The sequence below is a fragment of the Candoia aspera genome, chromosome 13 (assembly GCF_035149785.1).
Source record: "Candoia aspera isolate rCanAsp1 chromosome 13, rCanAsp1.hap2, whole genome shotgun sequence".
Classification (NCBI taxonomy): domain Eukaryota; kingdom Metazoa; phylum Chordata; class Lepidosauria; order Squamata; family Boidae; genus Candoia; species Candoia aspera.
Window position 1 is genome coordinate 21,172,197 of NC_086165.1, and position 16,658 is coordinate 21,188,854.

Below are 16,658 nucleotides of genomic sequence, written 5' to 3' on the forward strand. Positions count from 1 at the left end.
GACTTAATTGGATGTAGGAAGATAGTACATGCATAAAACCTAGGAGAGTGTTTAAAAACTGACATAGTAGAGCCTCCTCGTGGGCTCCCTGATCCCAGGAGATCCCCAGGCTATTGGAAAAAACATGTCTTGCAACCTCTGTGGAAGGCCAATAAGTTTTGGTCTGATCTCACTGGCGAGTGAGGGGATGATGTTCCAAAGGACAGGTATTATGGCAGAACAGGCTCACCTCCTGGGTCCTGTCAGATGAAATTTCTTAGCAGACAGGACTAAGCAGACAGCACCTTGAATTGGACCCAGAAGTAAACTGGTAACCAGTGCAGCTCACGGAGCAGAGGTGTAACATGTGCCACTCTATGGGCGCCCATAACTGCCTGCGCCGCCACATTTTGAACCAGTTGTGGCTTCCGGATACTCTTCAATGGCAGCCCCATGTAGAGCGCATTGCAGTAGTCCATTTGGGAGGTGGTCATGGCGTGAGTAACTGTGAGCAGAGTCTTCTGATCCAGGAGCAGGCTCAACTGGCGCAGGAGACGTGAGTCCAGAAGGACCCCCAAGTTGTGCTGTTTGAATGGAGAGGCTATCTAGCCTTTCCAGCGTTTTCAGGGAGATTTACCTAAAAAATAAAGCATGAGCAGGAATAAAATACAATGGAATTTAAGAAGAAAGCTTGCAATAAAAAACAGTACAGAAAGCAGGGGATGTACTGTATATTAAAATCAAAGACTCCGAAGATCCAGAGATACCCCCCAAAAAGAGAGGAAATCAATTGAAAAATAGTGTTGAATAGCTGCTTGCATAGTATGTTCAACTCTACTCTGCTGGCCAGAGATGAAGACACCAACAAATTCAATCAATTATAATAAGATATAATTTAAACATAATAAAATCAATAAGATTTTCCTAAAAACAAGACTTGAGCAAAAACTGGAGGAAGGTTAAGGTAAAGGTAAAGGTTTCCCTTGACATTAAGTCCAGTCGTGTCCGACTCTAGGGGGCGGTGCTCATCTCCGTTTCAAAGCTGAAGAGCCGGCGTTTGTCCGTAGACACTTCCGTGGTCACGTGGCTGGCATGACTAAGTGGAACACCGTTACCTGCCCACCGGAGTGGTGCCTATTAATCTACTCACATTTGCATGTTTTCAAACTGCTAGGTTGGCAGGAGCTGGGACTAGCAACAGGAGCTCACCCCGTCATGCGGATTCAAACCGCCGACCTTCCGATCGGCAAGCTCAGCAGCTCAGCGGCTTAACCTGCAGCGCCACTGGTTATTATCTTTAAAAACATACACTTCATGGGGCTGGCTGATTTTAGGAATCAGTTTTGCTTCTTGTCCTTCTGTGGGATGTGGACAATGGGGTCCCTGAGATGGAAACATGTTTCCTTCCTACTGCAGCCCCTCCAACCTCAATGCTACTGTAATGCTTCCATACTTGGAGCAGGGAGGGGATTGTGTTCCCCATTCCAAGCTGGCCTGGGGACATCAAGAGCTGCAGGACTAAGCAGTAGGTGTGGCTGGATATTCCTGATCTGTTGGTTCCTGATAGGGTCCCCACTTTGTTCTGCTTGATTCAGATTATTTCTTCACAGTTTGATGGAACACAACCCGGACGCTTGGGTCAGGTTCAGTAGAATTTTCAGTTGCTGAGATGTAATACATTTTAGTCACAAACACCAATTAATTGATATAGTTTGCTTTAGTGGTATGTGTTATTTCTCTTTTGTATTTTTATTTAAAGATTTTGTATGCCACCTAATGTCACATTTTTTGAGTAGGGTGGTCATATAAATGTTCTAATTTTTAAATTTATTACTGCCTTTAACCAGCAGATAAAAGGAAAAGAAAGGTAGATAAACAATAAATAAGCACATACAGCAATCAATCTTATTTTCTACTATGGACCCTTGCTGGGTTCTTGATACTAAATAACAGAATTTCACAATATTATATATTGTGTGAAAGACCTTATCAGCAAGCAGAAAATCGGTGTAGAAGATATCTGATTGACTAGGGATTGCTGCTAAAAGGGGAGAAATTGGTTTTGGCGCAATATTGCGTAAAACCTATAGAGTAAAAGAATGTATGTAATTGATCCTGCTTTTTCTGTGCTGCACAGGCAGAGATTATGAGCCATAGGGAGACTGCAATATCTGCTTGTAAAATGCTGATTGACAGGAGGGCATTACAGTGAGCAGTAGTAAAGGCCCATTGGTAGTTTGAATGAGTCAGAGAATAAAGATAGGGAGCCATGCCTCTCTAATTAATTGTTCATGCAAAAGCTCAAATTATGCTGCAACCCAATTTCAAGTAATCATTGGGCAATCAGCAGTTTGCCTGAGACCAACTAAGATGTGGTCTAGGAGAGGCTACATGAGAGTAGCTTCTGCTTAAGGGGCTTTTTCCAAGTAGACTGAAAGGTATCATTTAAAACAGAGTGGAGCAACCCAGCAGGCTGATTGATGAGTTTCAGCCAATAGTTTAATATTACTAGCCAGGCTTTTGTTTTCACTCTAATCAGCCCTGATTCTAGCCTAAGAGCCACGTCTGAGATGCATTTGGAAGTACCAAATAAAGAACTAAGGAATTTAGATTGAACAGATTCCAGTGGACTAAAGCTAGAATATAGACTGATGGCTGACAGAAATAGTAGTTGCACTAAGGCCTTTCTTTGCCTGAAAACGTTTAATGGCTATGAGTAGATACCTACTGCCTTGTGAGTAATTATACTATAGAATTGCTGTGGTAGTTCTTTGGCCTAAGTTGGCAACCTAGTCAACATGAGTGCCCCTTCCAGCATTGGTTTGGAAAATAATCCCAAGGATACTTAAACATTGGTTTTGATTTTTCTCCTGAGCTTCCACGTCTCTAAATGGGATAGGTTTTTCTTCCATACTCTTGTTAGAATGGCAAAAAGAATATTTTTGTAGCTTTGCATAGTCCTTAGCCATTAAGAAAGTGAGTAGTATATCCTTTTTTTAAATAAGTAAATGAGAGAACTAAATGAAGCAGATAGAGGGCCAGTTTGGTGAAGTGGTTATGGCACCAGGCTAGAAACCAGGAGACTGTGGGTTCTAGTTCCACCTTAGGCACAAAGCTTGCTGGGTGACCTTGGGCCAGTCACTTTCTCTCAACCCTAGAAAGGAGACCAAAACACTTCATCTTGCCAAGAAAACTGCAAGGACTAGTCCAGGCAGTCACCAGGAATCAACACTGACTTGAAGGCACAAAAAATAAAAATAAAAAATGAAGCAGATAGTAAATCATCAGGTACTTGGCCATCCATCTTCATATATCGGAAATGCTGGTAGATGACTTGGCTTTATCTGCCAAGAATGTGAACCTGGTCCAGAGCAGGCAAGAACAGCAGAACAAGGTGGAGTGGAATTGATGTGATTCTTTGAATAATGCAATTAGTCCCTACACAGAATTGTGTTATGTAGCCAAACAGGAAATACTTAGTGGATAATGTTTTACTTTAGAAGGCACTGACTGCATGTTACTCATGATCAGCGTTGTTGTGATAGGTGGGACATGATTGCAAAAATGTCTGGAGTTAAATCTTAGATGGGAGTGAAGATTGGCATTTTCTTTAAGAGCTAGATCCTAGGATTGTGCAGATTCAAAGGCAGAAGGGTGCTTTGGAGCATACAGTTGTGCACTTGTCTGTGGCTCCTTAAAGGAGTCACATCTTTTTCTGAGTCCTCATGGGAAAAGACATCTTTGGTTTAAGGAAAACAAGTATTACATTTGTATTCTTGCATGTATCCTGCCATCCTGGATTATTATCCAACATATGAAGTTCATTTATATGTTTTTAAAAAAACTGAATGACCTCTAGCCTGCATTCCAGGCTAGCATACATAGATTCTTAGGTAGGAAAATCAGACATACAGGTACAAGATAGGTGGTACCTGGCTCAGCAGGAGTACTTGTGAGAAGGACTTGGCTACCTTGGTGATCCTGTATCCTGATTAAGCATGAGCCTGCAGTGTGCTGCAGCTGCCAAATCTTGGGCTGCATCCACAGAGGTACAGGTAGTCTTCACTTAATGATGGTAATTGAGCCTGGAATTTCGATTGCTAAGCAATGTGGTTGTAAAGCAAGATGGCACTACTTAGCGATAGCAATCCTGGCAACTCCCCTTGCTGCCATCAAGTGAATTTTACTGGTCATTAGCCTGAGCTCCCCCCCAATCCAAGCCATTCCAGGCTTGGTCCCTCCCAGCCCCAAACACTGCCTTCAACTCCCCCCACCTGCCTATCTCCCCCATCTCTGCCCTTTTGGAAGCCCTGCACCCTGCCTTGTGGGGCGGCAAGCAGACCTGGAACCGTGCAGCTCTGGGTCTGCTGGCTGCCCCGCAAGGCAGGGTGCAGGGCTTCCAAAAGGGCAGAGATGGGGGAGATAGGCAGGTGGGGGCATTGAAGCGCCCCTGCAGTCATAAGTGCGGGTGGGCTGCCAACCACCTGACTTGTGATCACGTGACTGGGGAGGTGCTGCAACAGTGGTAATTTTGGGCACTGGTTGCAAATCCATTTTTTCAGCCATTGGAATTTCAAATGGTCACTGAATGAATGGTTGTTAAGTGAAGACTATCTGTAAAATGTTGAGATTACGAGAAAATGATAGTTCTGCCCTATGCCGCACTGGTCAGACTTCATGTGGAATATTGTGTCCCGTTTTGATTGCCACAATACGAGACAGATGCTGAGGAACAAGAAAGGGTGCAGAGAAGAGCAAGAAAAAGAGTGAGGGTCTTAGAAGCTAAGTCCTATGAAGAACAGATGAAGGAACTGTTGAAGCTTAAAGATAAGGCGGCTAGGAAAGGCGGCTGTCTGTCTGTCTGTCTGTCTGTCTATCAGTCTTCCAGTTCTTGAACAGTTGTTACAGAGAAGAGGGTGTGGATTCCTATTCCACAGCATTCAAGGGTAGGACAAGAACCAGTGGGTGGGAGCTTTACAGAGAGAGATCCAAACTCAAAATAAAGAGGGATTTTTTGCATGTGAGAAGTATTCAGAAGTGGAACAGCCTGCTTCCTGGACTGCTGGGGGTTCCATGCCTGGATGTTTTCAAGCAAAGGCTGTACAGCAGTTTGGGATGACCTAAAGATTCTTGGCCTGGGCAGGGGTTGGACTGGAAGACCTTCATGGTCACTTCCAATCCTATGATTTTATAATTCATGCACTGTTTTCACTATAGATGATGAGGGAAATAGAAGAGGCTATGACTCACATGCAAAATATCAAGAATTTCCAGTGGTGATGTTTAAGAGTAGAAACTTGATGATATGTAGAGTGGAGGAACTAAATAAATAAACATGTGGCCACCAGTATTAAATATTCGGAATGAATATTATGTGTAATTATGCATATCTTGGTTTTGTTTTACTGTTCCCTGTCCCATTTCATCCAAAGAAAAGCTGCTGCTTTTACAGTTGCTTCCTTTTGTGCCTCAGCTTTAAGGCAGGGTAAATACCCTGATGCAGCTGTTTACTTAACATGACCAATCTGGAATTTGCAATTTGCTGCCTTGGGCACTTGAGTTACTACCAAGGTTTTTTTTTTTTTTAAAATTTCTTTCTGTTTGTAGTGTAAGTTATCTTTAGTGCCTTAAAAAAGGTGCCTTGAGGCTTTTCTGTTTCCTAAGGTGAATGTTGCATTTTCGAACAATCATTGTTTTGGAAGTTGACTGTTCATAGTAATTCACTGCTAGGGATTTGTATTTGTGCTCAGCCTGGTGGTATTTGTGCTTTTGGACGGTGGTTTGGATTGTGATGGGGTTGCTCTTTCAGCAGACTGCATTGGGCAGATGGAAGTAGAGTCTAGCTGGCTTTAAGTCTGCGCAGCTCCAGCTTTCTGTTGACAGTTTGTTGTAGAAGAGTTTGAGTTTTATTTTCTCAAAATTATGGATATTCATATGGGTGTCACCTCTTCCATTTTATGTATTATATTTATTTACTGCCAGTTCAAACTGACTCAGGAGTTATTTTTATATTTTCAAGATAATGAGATAGACAGCTAACCCCGAGGTGTCCAATATAGTACATGTGAAAGAAAATGAAGTCTCTCCTTCAGAAACATGCTTGACATGGTCAATATGTGATTTTCCATCACTTTGTTCTAGAGTTCTTGCAAATAACTAAGATCTGCTTAAGCAGTGCACTTTAGTTGTTTATAAAAACAGTAGTGTAGATTAAGAACTGTCCGCAAACATCTCAGTACTGACAGTAATGCAAAAGTTTTAGATATCACTAAAGCATTTAAACCAAATTGTGAAAACAGAAGATACTTTAATGGAATATACTGCCATTTCTCTATTTTAGGCAATCCAGATTTTTTAGCATTAACTAAGATGGTTTAAAAACATGATTGTCAATAAGATGATCTAAGTATTAATACCTCTACTTACCTGTGATTCCCCCTCCCCCCAAATTTACCTGCTATTTTCAGTCAGGGATGGTCACAAGATGTCAGTTTGTCATTTTGACAAGGGTTGAACTCATATATGCTTTGCAGCCTTATGTGCAAATAGTACAGTAGAACTGACAGCAAGCCCTCAACCATGACAACCATGGAGTCACATAATAACTTTCTAATTGTGCCTATAGTGTTCTTTTTTCTTTATCACTAGCATTCCATAGAGAAGTTGAAGTCAGAATATATGCTTAGGGATAAAGCTGAAAATCAAAAAAGTCACATCCTTCATCATATGATAATTTGGATAAATGGAATCTAGAGATTTGCTTTCCCAGAGCAAATTTCTTAATATTTTACTAATCTGCTTAAAATAATTTAAAAGCTATTAATGTAATGACACTTTGAAGTAAATCAAGGTGTCATTACCTTAATAACTTTTATTTCTTGAAATAAGGTTCATTTTTATAGTTTTAATTTGTCCATACGCTCAACAGATCTTTAACCATTTAAAAGAGAATAGGCACATGCACAGACTAATTTTTCTGTAGGTCAAGAAAAAAAAATAGGCTATTACAAATTTTTTGAAAAATTTAAAAACATGAAATAAAATTGTAGAAAAAAGTAAAAAGAAACATTTATAAACCAGCCCAATGTAAAATGGATTCAGACATTCAGATCCATAAGCCTCATAAGAAAAGGTTTGGGAATTCAAGCAGATGAAATGCTCCTAAATCTCTTGACTTAGTGAGTCATGGCAGTTGCATTTGAGGAAGCGCAGACAAGCATCGCATCAGCACTCACCTCTGCTGCAGTTTACTCTTTTTGATGGGATGTATAGATAGGATACAAAATGCAATCTTAAGATAAAATAAAATGGAATTGTAAATTATTTAATGAAGTATGATATGGTAAACAATGGAATTGTAGTAGATAATTTCATTTCATTATTTGCTTTTCACTTTGTATGTGTATGTGTGCTTTCAAGTCTATTTTTGACTCCTCCAGGCAGTTTTCTGGCAAGGTTTTTTGGAAGTGTCTTGCAATTGCCTGCTTCCTAGGGCTGAGGGAGAGTGACCGGCCCAAGGCCGCCCAGCTGGCTTTGTGCCTAAGGACTAGAACTCATGGCCTCCCGGTTTCTAGCCTGGTGCTTTAACCATGACACCACACTGGCTCTCACTTTCACATTTCTATCCCACTGTGTTTTTGTCTTCAGGTGTCATTTAACTATCTGATTATCTTAATTAATTGCTCTCTTGTCTTGTATGTCTTTAAGATAAATAATTTTGATGACTTTTTCAAAGAGGATATCCTAAGAGGATATTAAATGCTTTTGTATTCCGCCATATGTACTCTGGCATGATGGGGTTTGGGGTTTAGCAATATATTACCAGATTCTTAAGCTCTTACTTCATATATTTTGTTTCAGGCTGAATAATACACTACGTGTTTGCATTAGAGAAGCATCTTGGGATTTTACTTTATTTTGTTCTATAATTTCCCCCCACATACAATATTATAGTTCAGTGGTTGTCAGATTTTGGCGGGTTTGCAGGCATACCAATCATTTGATGTTGAAAGGACCCTCCTCTGTCAAATGTTGCCCATAATAACATGTACTATTTCTGAAATGTATTGTGAGATCAAGAGAAAACATGCTTCTTAATCAAGTTCTGAACTTATGATTGGGAAGGGGGATTTTTTCCAGTGCAGTATATTAATGAAGTGATGATGATGAAGGTGATGATGATGATGATTGTATGTTCCTTGGAGCAAAGCTATGCTTTGCATAGATTAACTCTTTGCAGGGTCATGTTCACAGACAGCTCTGATTTAATAACTGTTGTCTTGCCTTTTTGTTTGTCTTCAAGCAAATGGTGATGAGCCTCCGAGTGTCTGAGCTGCAGGTGCTTTTGGGATACGCAGGAAGAAACAAGCACGGCCGCAAACACGAACTCCTTACTAAAGCTCTTCATTTGCTCAAGGCTGGCTGCAGTCCTGCTGTCCAAATGAAAATCAAAGAACTTTACAGGAGGCGGTTCCCACAAAAAATAATAACATCTGCAGACTTGTCCATCCCTAGCGTCCACTCAACTTCCATGTCATCCCCTTTATCATCCTCTACCATTCCACAGCTTGCTTTTGATGGCCACCCTGCAACCTCACCATTACTTCCTGTTTCTCTTCTGGGACCTAAACATGAACTGGACCTGCCCCATCTGACCTCAGCACTCCACCCTGTCCATCCAGACATAAAGCTTCAGAAGTTGCCATTTTATGACTTGTTGGATGAACTGATAAAACCAACCAGTCTAGGTAAGGGAATAATATTGTCACTTTCACGTTTATAAATGCCATCATTATATGCATGAGGACGTAGATAATACATTTAAGGATCTCATACTTTTCTTCCTTGACAAATCGAACTCACAGATCAAAAGCTTGTTCCCTCCAGTTTGGATGGAATGATTTCTTGACATTGAAAGATGGACCGGGGGTGGGGGGGACATATTTTTTGCAGGAAATTTAGTCAGAGTGAACATGATAGGAATATGTACAAATATTGCCAAAATATGTAATTGTAAGCTGTTAAATTATTACTGAGTAGCAAACAATTTGATGAGAGATTATTTTATTAGATAAGTTATTGGCCCATCATTGCAGAATGCTTCTTGCTAATGTTCTCAAATGCATTTGAAGAAAACGTCAAAGTAAGACTTCAATCTATAAATTTTAAAAATGTCGTTTGCCATTTCAGAAATTTTTGCTCATATGTTAGCAGTATGGCACTCCTGTTTTATTCACTCAAGCAATCAAGATGACAAAGTTTTGAAAGACTTTGAACACTTGAAGCCTATGTACCAATTTATTTTGCACTGGGTGTATTGCTGTGGGAATCACCAGTTCACCAGAATGTTTTATTAGCCATCTTGTTGCATGCACAAAATTTGGGCTAACTTACAGTTTCCAAAAATCTTTTAGGCTCCAAAAGGGAGGAATGTCTGTTTGTAGACTTCAGTCATTTTTAAGACCATTTTGCTTAATGGGTTTTCTCTTAATTTTGAACTCATTATGTAAAGATACTGAGATAAGAGATTACTATTACTCTTTCCTAAATGCATCAGATTACAATTTGGCTGGAAATTATAGGAATTGTACTCCAGTGTGTCCAGAGCCACAAGACTGAAGAAAACTGCTGTATGCTGTGTTTATTGATCACTGCAGTCAGTGAGCAGGCAATGTGACAAACAGTACAAAAAACCTAGATAGACAATGCATCAAATAAAATATACCACACATTATCAAACTAGAGAGTATAAGGAATACAGAAGCTATCTAAGATATATCACTGGCCAAAGTCTAAAATAAAATAAAATTGTTCATAGTATAGTCATAAAATAAAATGAAATGTCACTCACAGTTGAGAGCGCTTTTAGGCATACTTAGGTAACCATAAAAACTAAAAAAAAAACTAAAAAAAAGTTTGATCATTAGAAAGGTTGCAAAATGGGATGTTACAGGTTTTATACTTGGTCCAGTGTGCCAGATGTCAGCTGAGAGCAGATTCTTATAGCTGCAGAACAAAATGTAACTATCGAGTGAGTAACATTTCAGAAGTCTAACAGAAGAAGTACGATATATGGTGTACCCTTGAGGAGAGGAGAGTTTAGGGTGGAACATCTTCTATTATTAGTGTTGGTATTGGTATTAGTATTCGTGGTCCATGTCTTTAAATGTCTGAGAGCCACCTGCCTTAGATGAAGGGCTCCAGGTACCTGCCCATCTTGCTGTGGCTTTCTGGTTGTCTCAGGCAGGGTTATGTTGATGTGGAACTTTGCAGATCCCTAAAGAATCTGTCCCTCCCTTCAAGCCATTGTATAGCAATGCAGACTCCGAACCATGTCACAGGTAATTCAGCTGATTTCACTTACATGTTTGTAATATTTGGCTTTCAAACTATGTCCTTTTGAGTTAGGAAGAGGAGACTAATTGAGCTTTTTCAACCCCAAATTGATGCCTGGTGATAATTCTGGTGAGAAGCACAGAGTAGGGTAACAATATAATATTGCAAATTCCAAATAATTCCTGTCCAAGAGAACTTTGCAAAGTCCTAATGCAGCCTTCAGTGGCTTTCTTGCAAGAGGTCACTTACCAGCACTACTACAGACCGACAGTGCAGATCTGCAGCGTGAACTCACACTTGAAATAGTGTTTCGTAAAACACAGAAGTGCAGATAAATGTTTTTGAAAATTAACATGAGGTTGCCTTGGGGTATGTTTAAATGCAGTGCCACCACAGTTAATTGTTTGAGGCTAATTGTTAAATCCTGTTAATGTATTAGGTTAACTCAAAATTGTCTGTTGAAAAGTCTCTCTTGTGTTTGGAGTATGCTCATGTTTCTTAATGTTCGTTCAGTTTCCAAATGGCTGATGTAAATTCCAGTCACTTGTAACTCTTCCTGTCTGGATTACAGCCAGCTCTGCTGGGTCTCTGACTTCTTTCTTTCCCCTTTCCAGGCCCTTTTGTGGCGTAGTACACATTTGGGTTTTCAGGCTTACATATTGCTATCATTTTGATGGCTTGTTGAAGAGAACCAGAAGGACTGGCTTCCTGCCTCTTGAGAAATATATATCCTCTTGTTGTTACTCTTAAGATACAGATGTTCTTTTGTTGATGGAAATAAATTATATTTGAACAATGTTTTCTCTGAAATTCTCACTTTATAAGTTCCCAGAGTTGCTGTTTCCCATACTATACTGTACTGCTTGGTAGCAGTTATTAATGGTTTGGGGCTTCTATTTTAAATGTGTTCTCAAGATCAATAAAAGAACTTTGTCAGCATCTTTTAAGGTAACGAGGAACAAGTTTATATTATGATTCTGGCTGATATTTTGAATGAAATTGTTAGCTTTAAAAATGAAATGTATAGTGGGGAAGACAAGTTTATTTTAATTTTAAATACCAGTCTGATTACTATGCCGTTTTTGGTGCCTTTCAACACTGAAACAAAAGAATGCGTTATGTATACAAGATGGATCATTTCATCCTTCAGTATTGTAAGATGGCATGGAATTAATTCCCTGCTAATCGTGGATTCAGTTTCTATTTAAAACATTTCCAGCATCAAATTGTTTTGTCCCCCACTGAGCCCATATGGTTGCTAATAAAAGGCTGTGAATATGTTGACGTAGAGGGGTTTACATTTTGTCCAGCCTCAACTGAGCTGTTGATTTGGTGGACCACAGTATTTGAGATACAAGTGGTTGTTAGTTTCTTTAACTGTAGCAAAAGTATAGCTGATTGAAACTTCTGGCTTCCCTTTCTAACACAGACTTGTGCTTGTTCTTCTCTTGTAATTCAGATGGAGGTTGTGTATTCCAAATTATATAGTAGAAAATACTACTTAACTGTATTCTGCAGCAATCCTTTTATCATCCCAATGTTGAATAAATTGACTTGTCCTGTTTGTGCCTGCTTTCATGAAGTCCTGTTCAATCCAGTATAGAAAACAGAATTATTCTTCCCTGCCATAACAATCTAAAATGTATTTCTATTTTTTTAACAGATGTTGATTAAAATAGCTATGGTGACATCTGATTATGTTGACTGAATGTCACAGTACAGTCTTGGTATAGTCCAGATAGTTACAGAAGCTAAGTACTGATCTTGATGCATATTTGCACATGGAATGCCACTCCAAATCCAAGCCCAATTTGTTTTTCTTACACATTTTTTTATCTGCCTTAGTTTGCAGATGCCTCATCGGATGGTTTGTTTAAAACAAATAGAGTTCGGTCCCTTTGTTGGTGTTCCAGGTAATCCAAACTTGCCACATCTGGATGTAATACCTTTTATCTACTGATAACCATGCTACTTAAGCCACTTATTCATCAGAAGAAATGGGAGTGAAACCAGCATGTTCCACTATTCGAACATGAGCTGATCGTTCTAAAGGAGATGTCTGTAATCTTGCACAGTGTGAAGGGTCTCCATTGATAACAAAGATGGTTCTCCTGGTTCTCCAGGAGACTGTGAGTTCTAGTCCGGCCGTAGGCATGAAAGCCGGCTGGGTGACCTTCGCCCAGCCCCCCTCTCTCAGCCCAACTCACCTCACAGGATTGTTGTGGTGGGGAAAATAGGAGGAGGAAGGAGTATTAGGTATGTTCGCTGCCTTGAGTTATTTATAAAAATAATAAAGGCAGGATAGAAAATAAAATTAAAAAAATAAATTACCAGAATTACAGGCAGTTACCTGCATTTTTAAAGACTATTTACTGGTAACATTAAAAGATGAATATCCCATGAGTCAAGTTCATCTCCTAGTAATGCCACAGATATATCCATGTAGTTTCCTTGGCAACAAAGCAGGATTGGTTTGCAGTTGCATTCTTCCAGGACCTTTTTAAAACCTTCTTAGAATAGCCTGTAGCCTTGGTATTTCCTGGTGGTCTCCTATCCAAGGAGTAACCCTGCTTAGCTTTTGAGATCAGACAAGGTTGGCCAATTTATACTTATTTATTTCATGTCATTTATAATCTGTGTCAGTCCCAAAAGACTCTGGGCAGAATACAGTATCAACAAAAAGAAAACCAAAACTTAAGAAATAAATAGGTGAATAAGGACACAAAAATAAAGATAAGCCCCAAATAAAACCCAAGATCAGGTGGGGCGAAAAGTGCATTGAAATAAATGTTTTAACCTGTTTCCAGAATTGCAGCAAAGTGGGACTGCGGATACTTCTGGGTGGAGAGTGTTCTATAAGATGGGGTCTTAAAGAGAAGGTGTGTCATCTTGCCCATACTTCACAGACTTCAAGAGGGCTAGGAACTTTTAGTAGGCCAGACCAGATGGGCAGATTCACTCCTGGCAAAGTATATCCTGCTGCTGCTCCACTTACAGTTTTAAAGATAGTGACCAGCACTTTGAATTGGGGCCAGAAGCCGACTGGCAACCAATGCAGTAACTTTAATATGGGGGTAGTTCTGTATTGGCGGGATTGTCCTTCCAGTAATCTTGCCATTGCATTTTGTACAGCTGCAGCTTCGGGGTTGTCTCCAAAGGCAGCCTCACATAGAACACAGGGCAGTAGTCCAGTCACATGGTGATCAAGGCATGAGTTACTCTGCTCAGGGCTTTTCATCCTAGGAGTTATATTTTAGCCATCCATGTCAGACAAAGGAACTGCACAGCACTTGACAAATGCCACTTAATTAGAACATCAATAATATTGTTAACAAATTAAAAACAGCAAATCAGTTAACAAATAAAAGAGGACGCTAAGCCAGGATTAAACTAAAAATTGCTGGAAAATAGGCACTGAACACAGCAATGGTGGAGCTGGTAGAACCTTGTAAACAGGAAATTCCATGTCCTGGGTGCTCTTTCCTTGATACAGGGCACTGTAAGAAAGTTTTGTTTGTTAACCTTAGGAGGAGGCCACACACATGTGAGGGAGGTAGTTCTTTAGGGAGTGTGATTCTGAGTTAAGGGTTTTGAAGCTAATAAACCAGCACTTGGATTGTGCTCACAGACAAAGTGTAGTTGATAAATAAGGGGGCACCCTGTCCCTCTGAATGTTGAGAACACTCTTTTGTACTACTTGAACTCTATATATGAATGGCAAGTGCAGACACACTGGATCTAGATTAAGTACAAGGGTGCAGTTTTAACGAAATCTTTGGAGCAGAAACACTCCAAGTCATAACTGCCACCTGATCATCCAGGAGCAAAGTCGGATCTAGCTAAATTCTCCAGTGGGGTAGCTGATCTTTCAAGTGGAATAAAGTGTCAGCACCTGGTCATTCAAGTATTCACACAATCACAGTCAAGAGGCTGAGATTCCTTTAACTGTTTAATGAAGTGAAATGAACGGTACAGAAGTAAAGCTGCGAATGGAGAGTTCCCGCTCAAACCTAGATTTAAAACTACATTCCCTTAGTTTGTTCCCTTTCCCACGAAAGCATGTCACCCCCCCTCCCATCCAGGTGGTGTTCCTGGTGTATCTCAACCCATTGTCCTTGATGTTTTCCATAGCCATAATAATCCACTTCACACTCCAACCTCACACCCCCTCCCATCTGGCGACACAGAGTCTACACCATTCACAAGGAAATGATGGTAGATCCTCCGATAAGGGATTCTGTGAATCCTTTGATTGTGGGGATCTGACATAAAGCCTCATTTGGACTTCTGGGGAAGAAATGGCAGACCGAAGATGGCTCTGCAAAAAGCAGAGACGACAACCGCAGCAGAATGAAGAGCTGGCGAGTAGACCGGCCCTTCGATAATTCCTCTCTGGACAAGGAGAGGACTCAAGATTGTCCACAAGTGCTCCAAACGGTTGCTCCTCTTGAGGAGACTGCAAGACAGCAGCGCCTGGCGGGTTTAGAGTTCTGGGAGACGAGAATCTTGCTCAAACCGCAGTTGGTGCCTTTGAAAGGACACTGGGTTCACATACTTCCTTTTCTGATCCCTTTTGGAAATTGCTTGTTAACTGCTTTTGGATTGACAAGTCTACAGCACCGTGTAAGTTTCCTTCAATCCTCAGTGAAAGAAGTTTTAAATACAAGTTTAAGGACTTAATTTTTTTTTTTTTGCATTAAACAGCAAAAGGGTGATTAAGACTTTAATTTTAGAAAGTTACGAACATAAATTTGAAATAAGATTTTGGAATTAATTATAAAGAATCCTTCCTGTGGGAAAATACTTTTGTTTTAAATTCTTTTAAAAACAACATAAGATAAGACTTTAAAAATTGGACACTAGAGGGAACTAGAAGGAACTAAAGATTACAATTAAAGGAGAGGAACACTTAAACTCGACTTGCAAATACAGAATGGAGCAAAATATTTTAACATTGGGCATACTGAAAGATATTTTTGAACAATGAAATTTAATTTTAAGAGCGTCCGCCTCTATAGATAGACTGTGTTTAAAAGATGTTATGGGAGAAGAACAAGTTCTACCTGACAAGACTGAGACTGATTTGAAAGTGGATTTTAAAATGACAGGCTACAGAATGACATGGAAAAAGATGTTACACTGGACATACAAAAGAAACCCGACGATGTCTTAATAATTAAAATAATTAAAACGAAATAAACCAAGAGAGTGACCTGGATAATTTTCCTATATTGGATTTACAAAAGAGGCTTGTTAAAGCTCTGAAGAATTTTGTGAGACAAAACAAAAATGAAAAGAAGGTCTAGGACATTATTTGAAGGTACCAAAGATCGAGACTGTTAGAAGTAAAAGGAAGAAATATAAAGTTTTATTTGATCAAGGTTAAAATAGGTATGTTGTTATTTCTGGTAACCCTTAATAGACTTTTGCTGATATCAGGACTGAAATGACAAAGCTTTGAGCATTTGTTTTAGATAAGAGATGGGATATGGGAAGAAGAGATCATTTGTTGTATTTTAAGAGAAGGTGGTAAATTTGTTTATACTTGTTGTAATGAAGGGGGAAGTTATTTATATGTTTCTTTTTCTTTACTATATTCTTATTTTTTCTTTCTTTTCTATTTTTCTTCTTTCTCTCTCTCCTATTTTTTCTTTTTCTTTTCTTTTGTTTAGCTTGTATTAGTTTTTATTCTTGTAATTGTAATTTTTAATAAAATTACTATTTTAAAAAAAGGAATACAGCCTCGTTTGGTTTGTGACCACATCAGTCTCAGCCCAAGAACATTTCTTTCTTGTCTAAACTGAATCTCAGTTTCAACCAGCCAATCATATTCTAGATCTTCTTCAGTCTGAGGTGGTAGAAGTGTATAATTTGCATGTTGATGAAGGTGAATTCTGGATCATAGAATTGTCTCTCAGCAGTTTAATGCAAAAAAAAAAAATTTTTTTTTTTGCAACATCCTGGTGAATCGGTAGCCACCAATTCTTTTTTGGAATGTATTCCAAAATTATTCCTAAATTATTGAACCAAGGGAAGGCAATCCAGAAGAATACCTTGTTATATCAAAATTACAGAAAGCTAACCTTGGCCACCTTAATTTACCTTCTGGTACACAGTCGATTGGGTCTTGGGCTAGATGATCTCTCCGTTCCCTTTGCACCCTTACATTCTGTGATTCTGTGAAACCTTCGTGTGTCAAATGCAGGTGTTTGGATTTGAGACATCAAAGTAACTATAAAAATTCCATTCATATATGTGTGTGTGCATATGTTTGTGTCTGCCTGTCTCTGTGTATACACACACAGAGTCTTCCAGCCTATGTGACACCAAAAACCAGGTCAGCT

General features: G+C 39.4%; 1 protein-coding gene across 2 annotated transcripts in view; it reads left to right on the plus strand.

Moving 5' to 3' along the window:
• Positions 1 to 16,658, plus strand: part of PIAS1 (protein inhibitor of activated STAT 1) — a 73,577-nt gene that overhangs the window by 24,819 nt on the left and 32,100 nt on the right. For both annotated transcript variants that reach the window (XM_063313862.1, XM_063313861.1), the window contains exon 2: positions 8,282 to 8,726. In XM_063313862.1, coding sequence (XP_063169932.1) covers positions 8,282 to 8,726 — 445 coding nt within the window. The remainder of the gene's footprint in view (positions 1 to 8,281; positions 8,727 to 16,658) is intronic.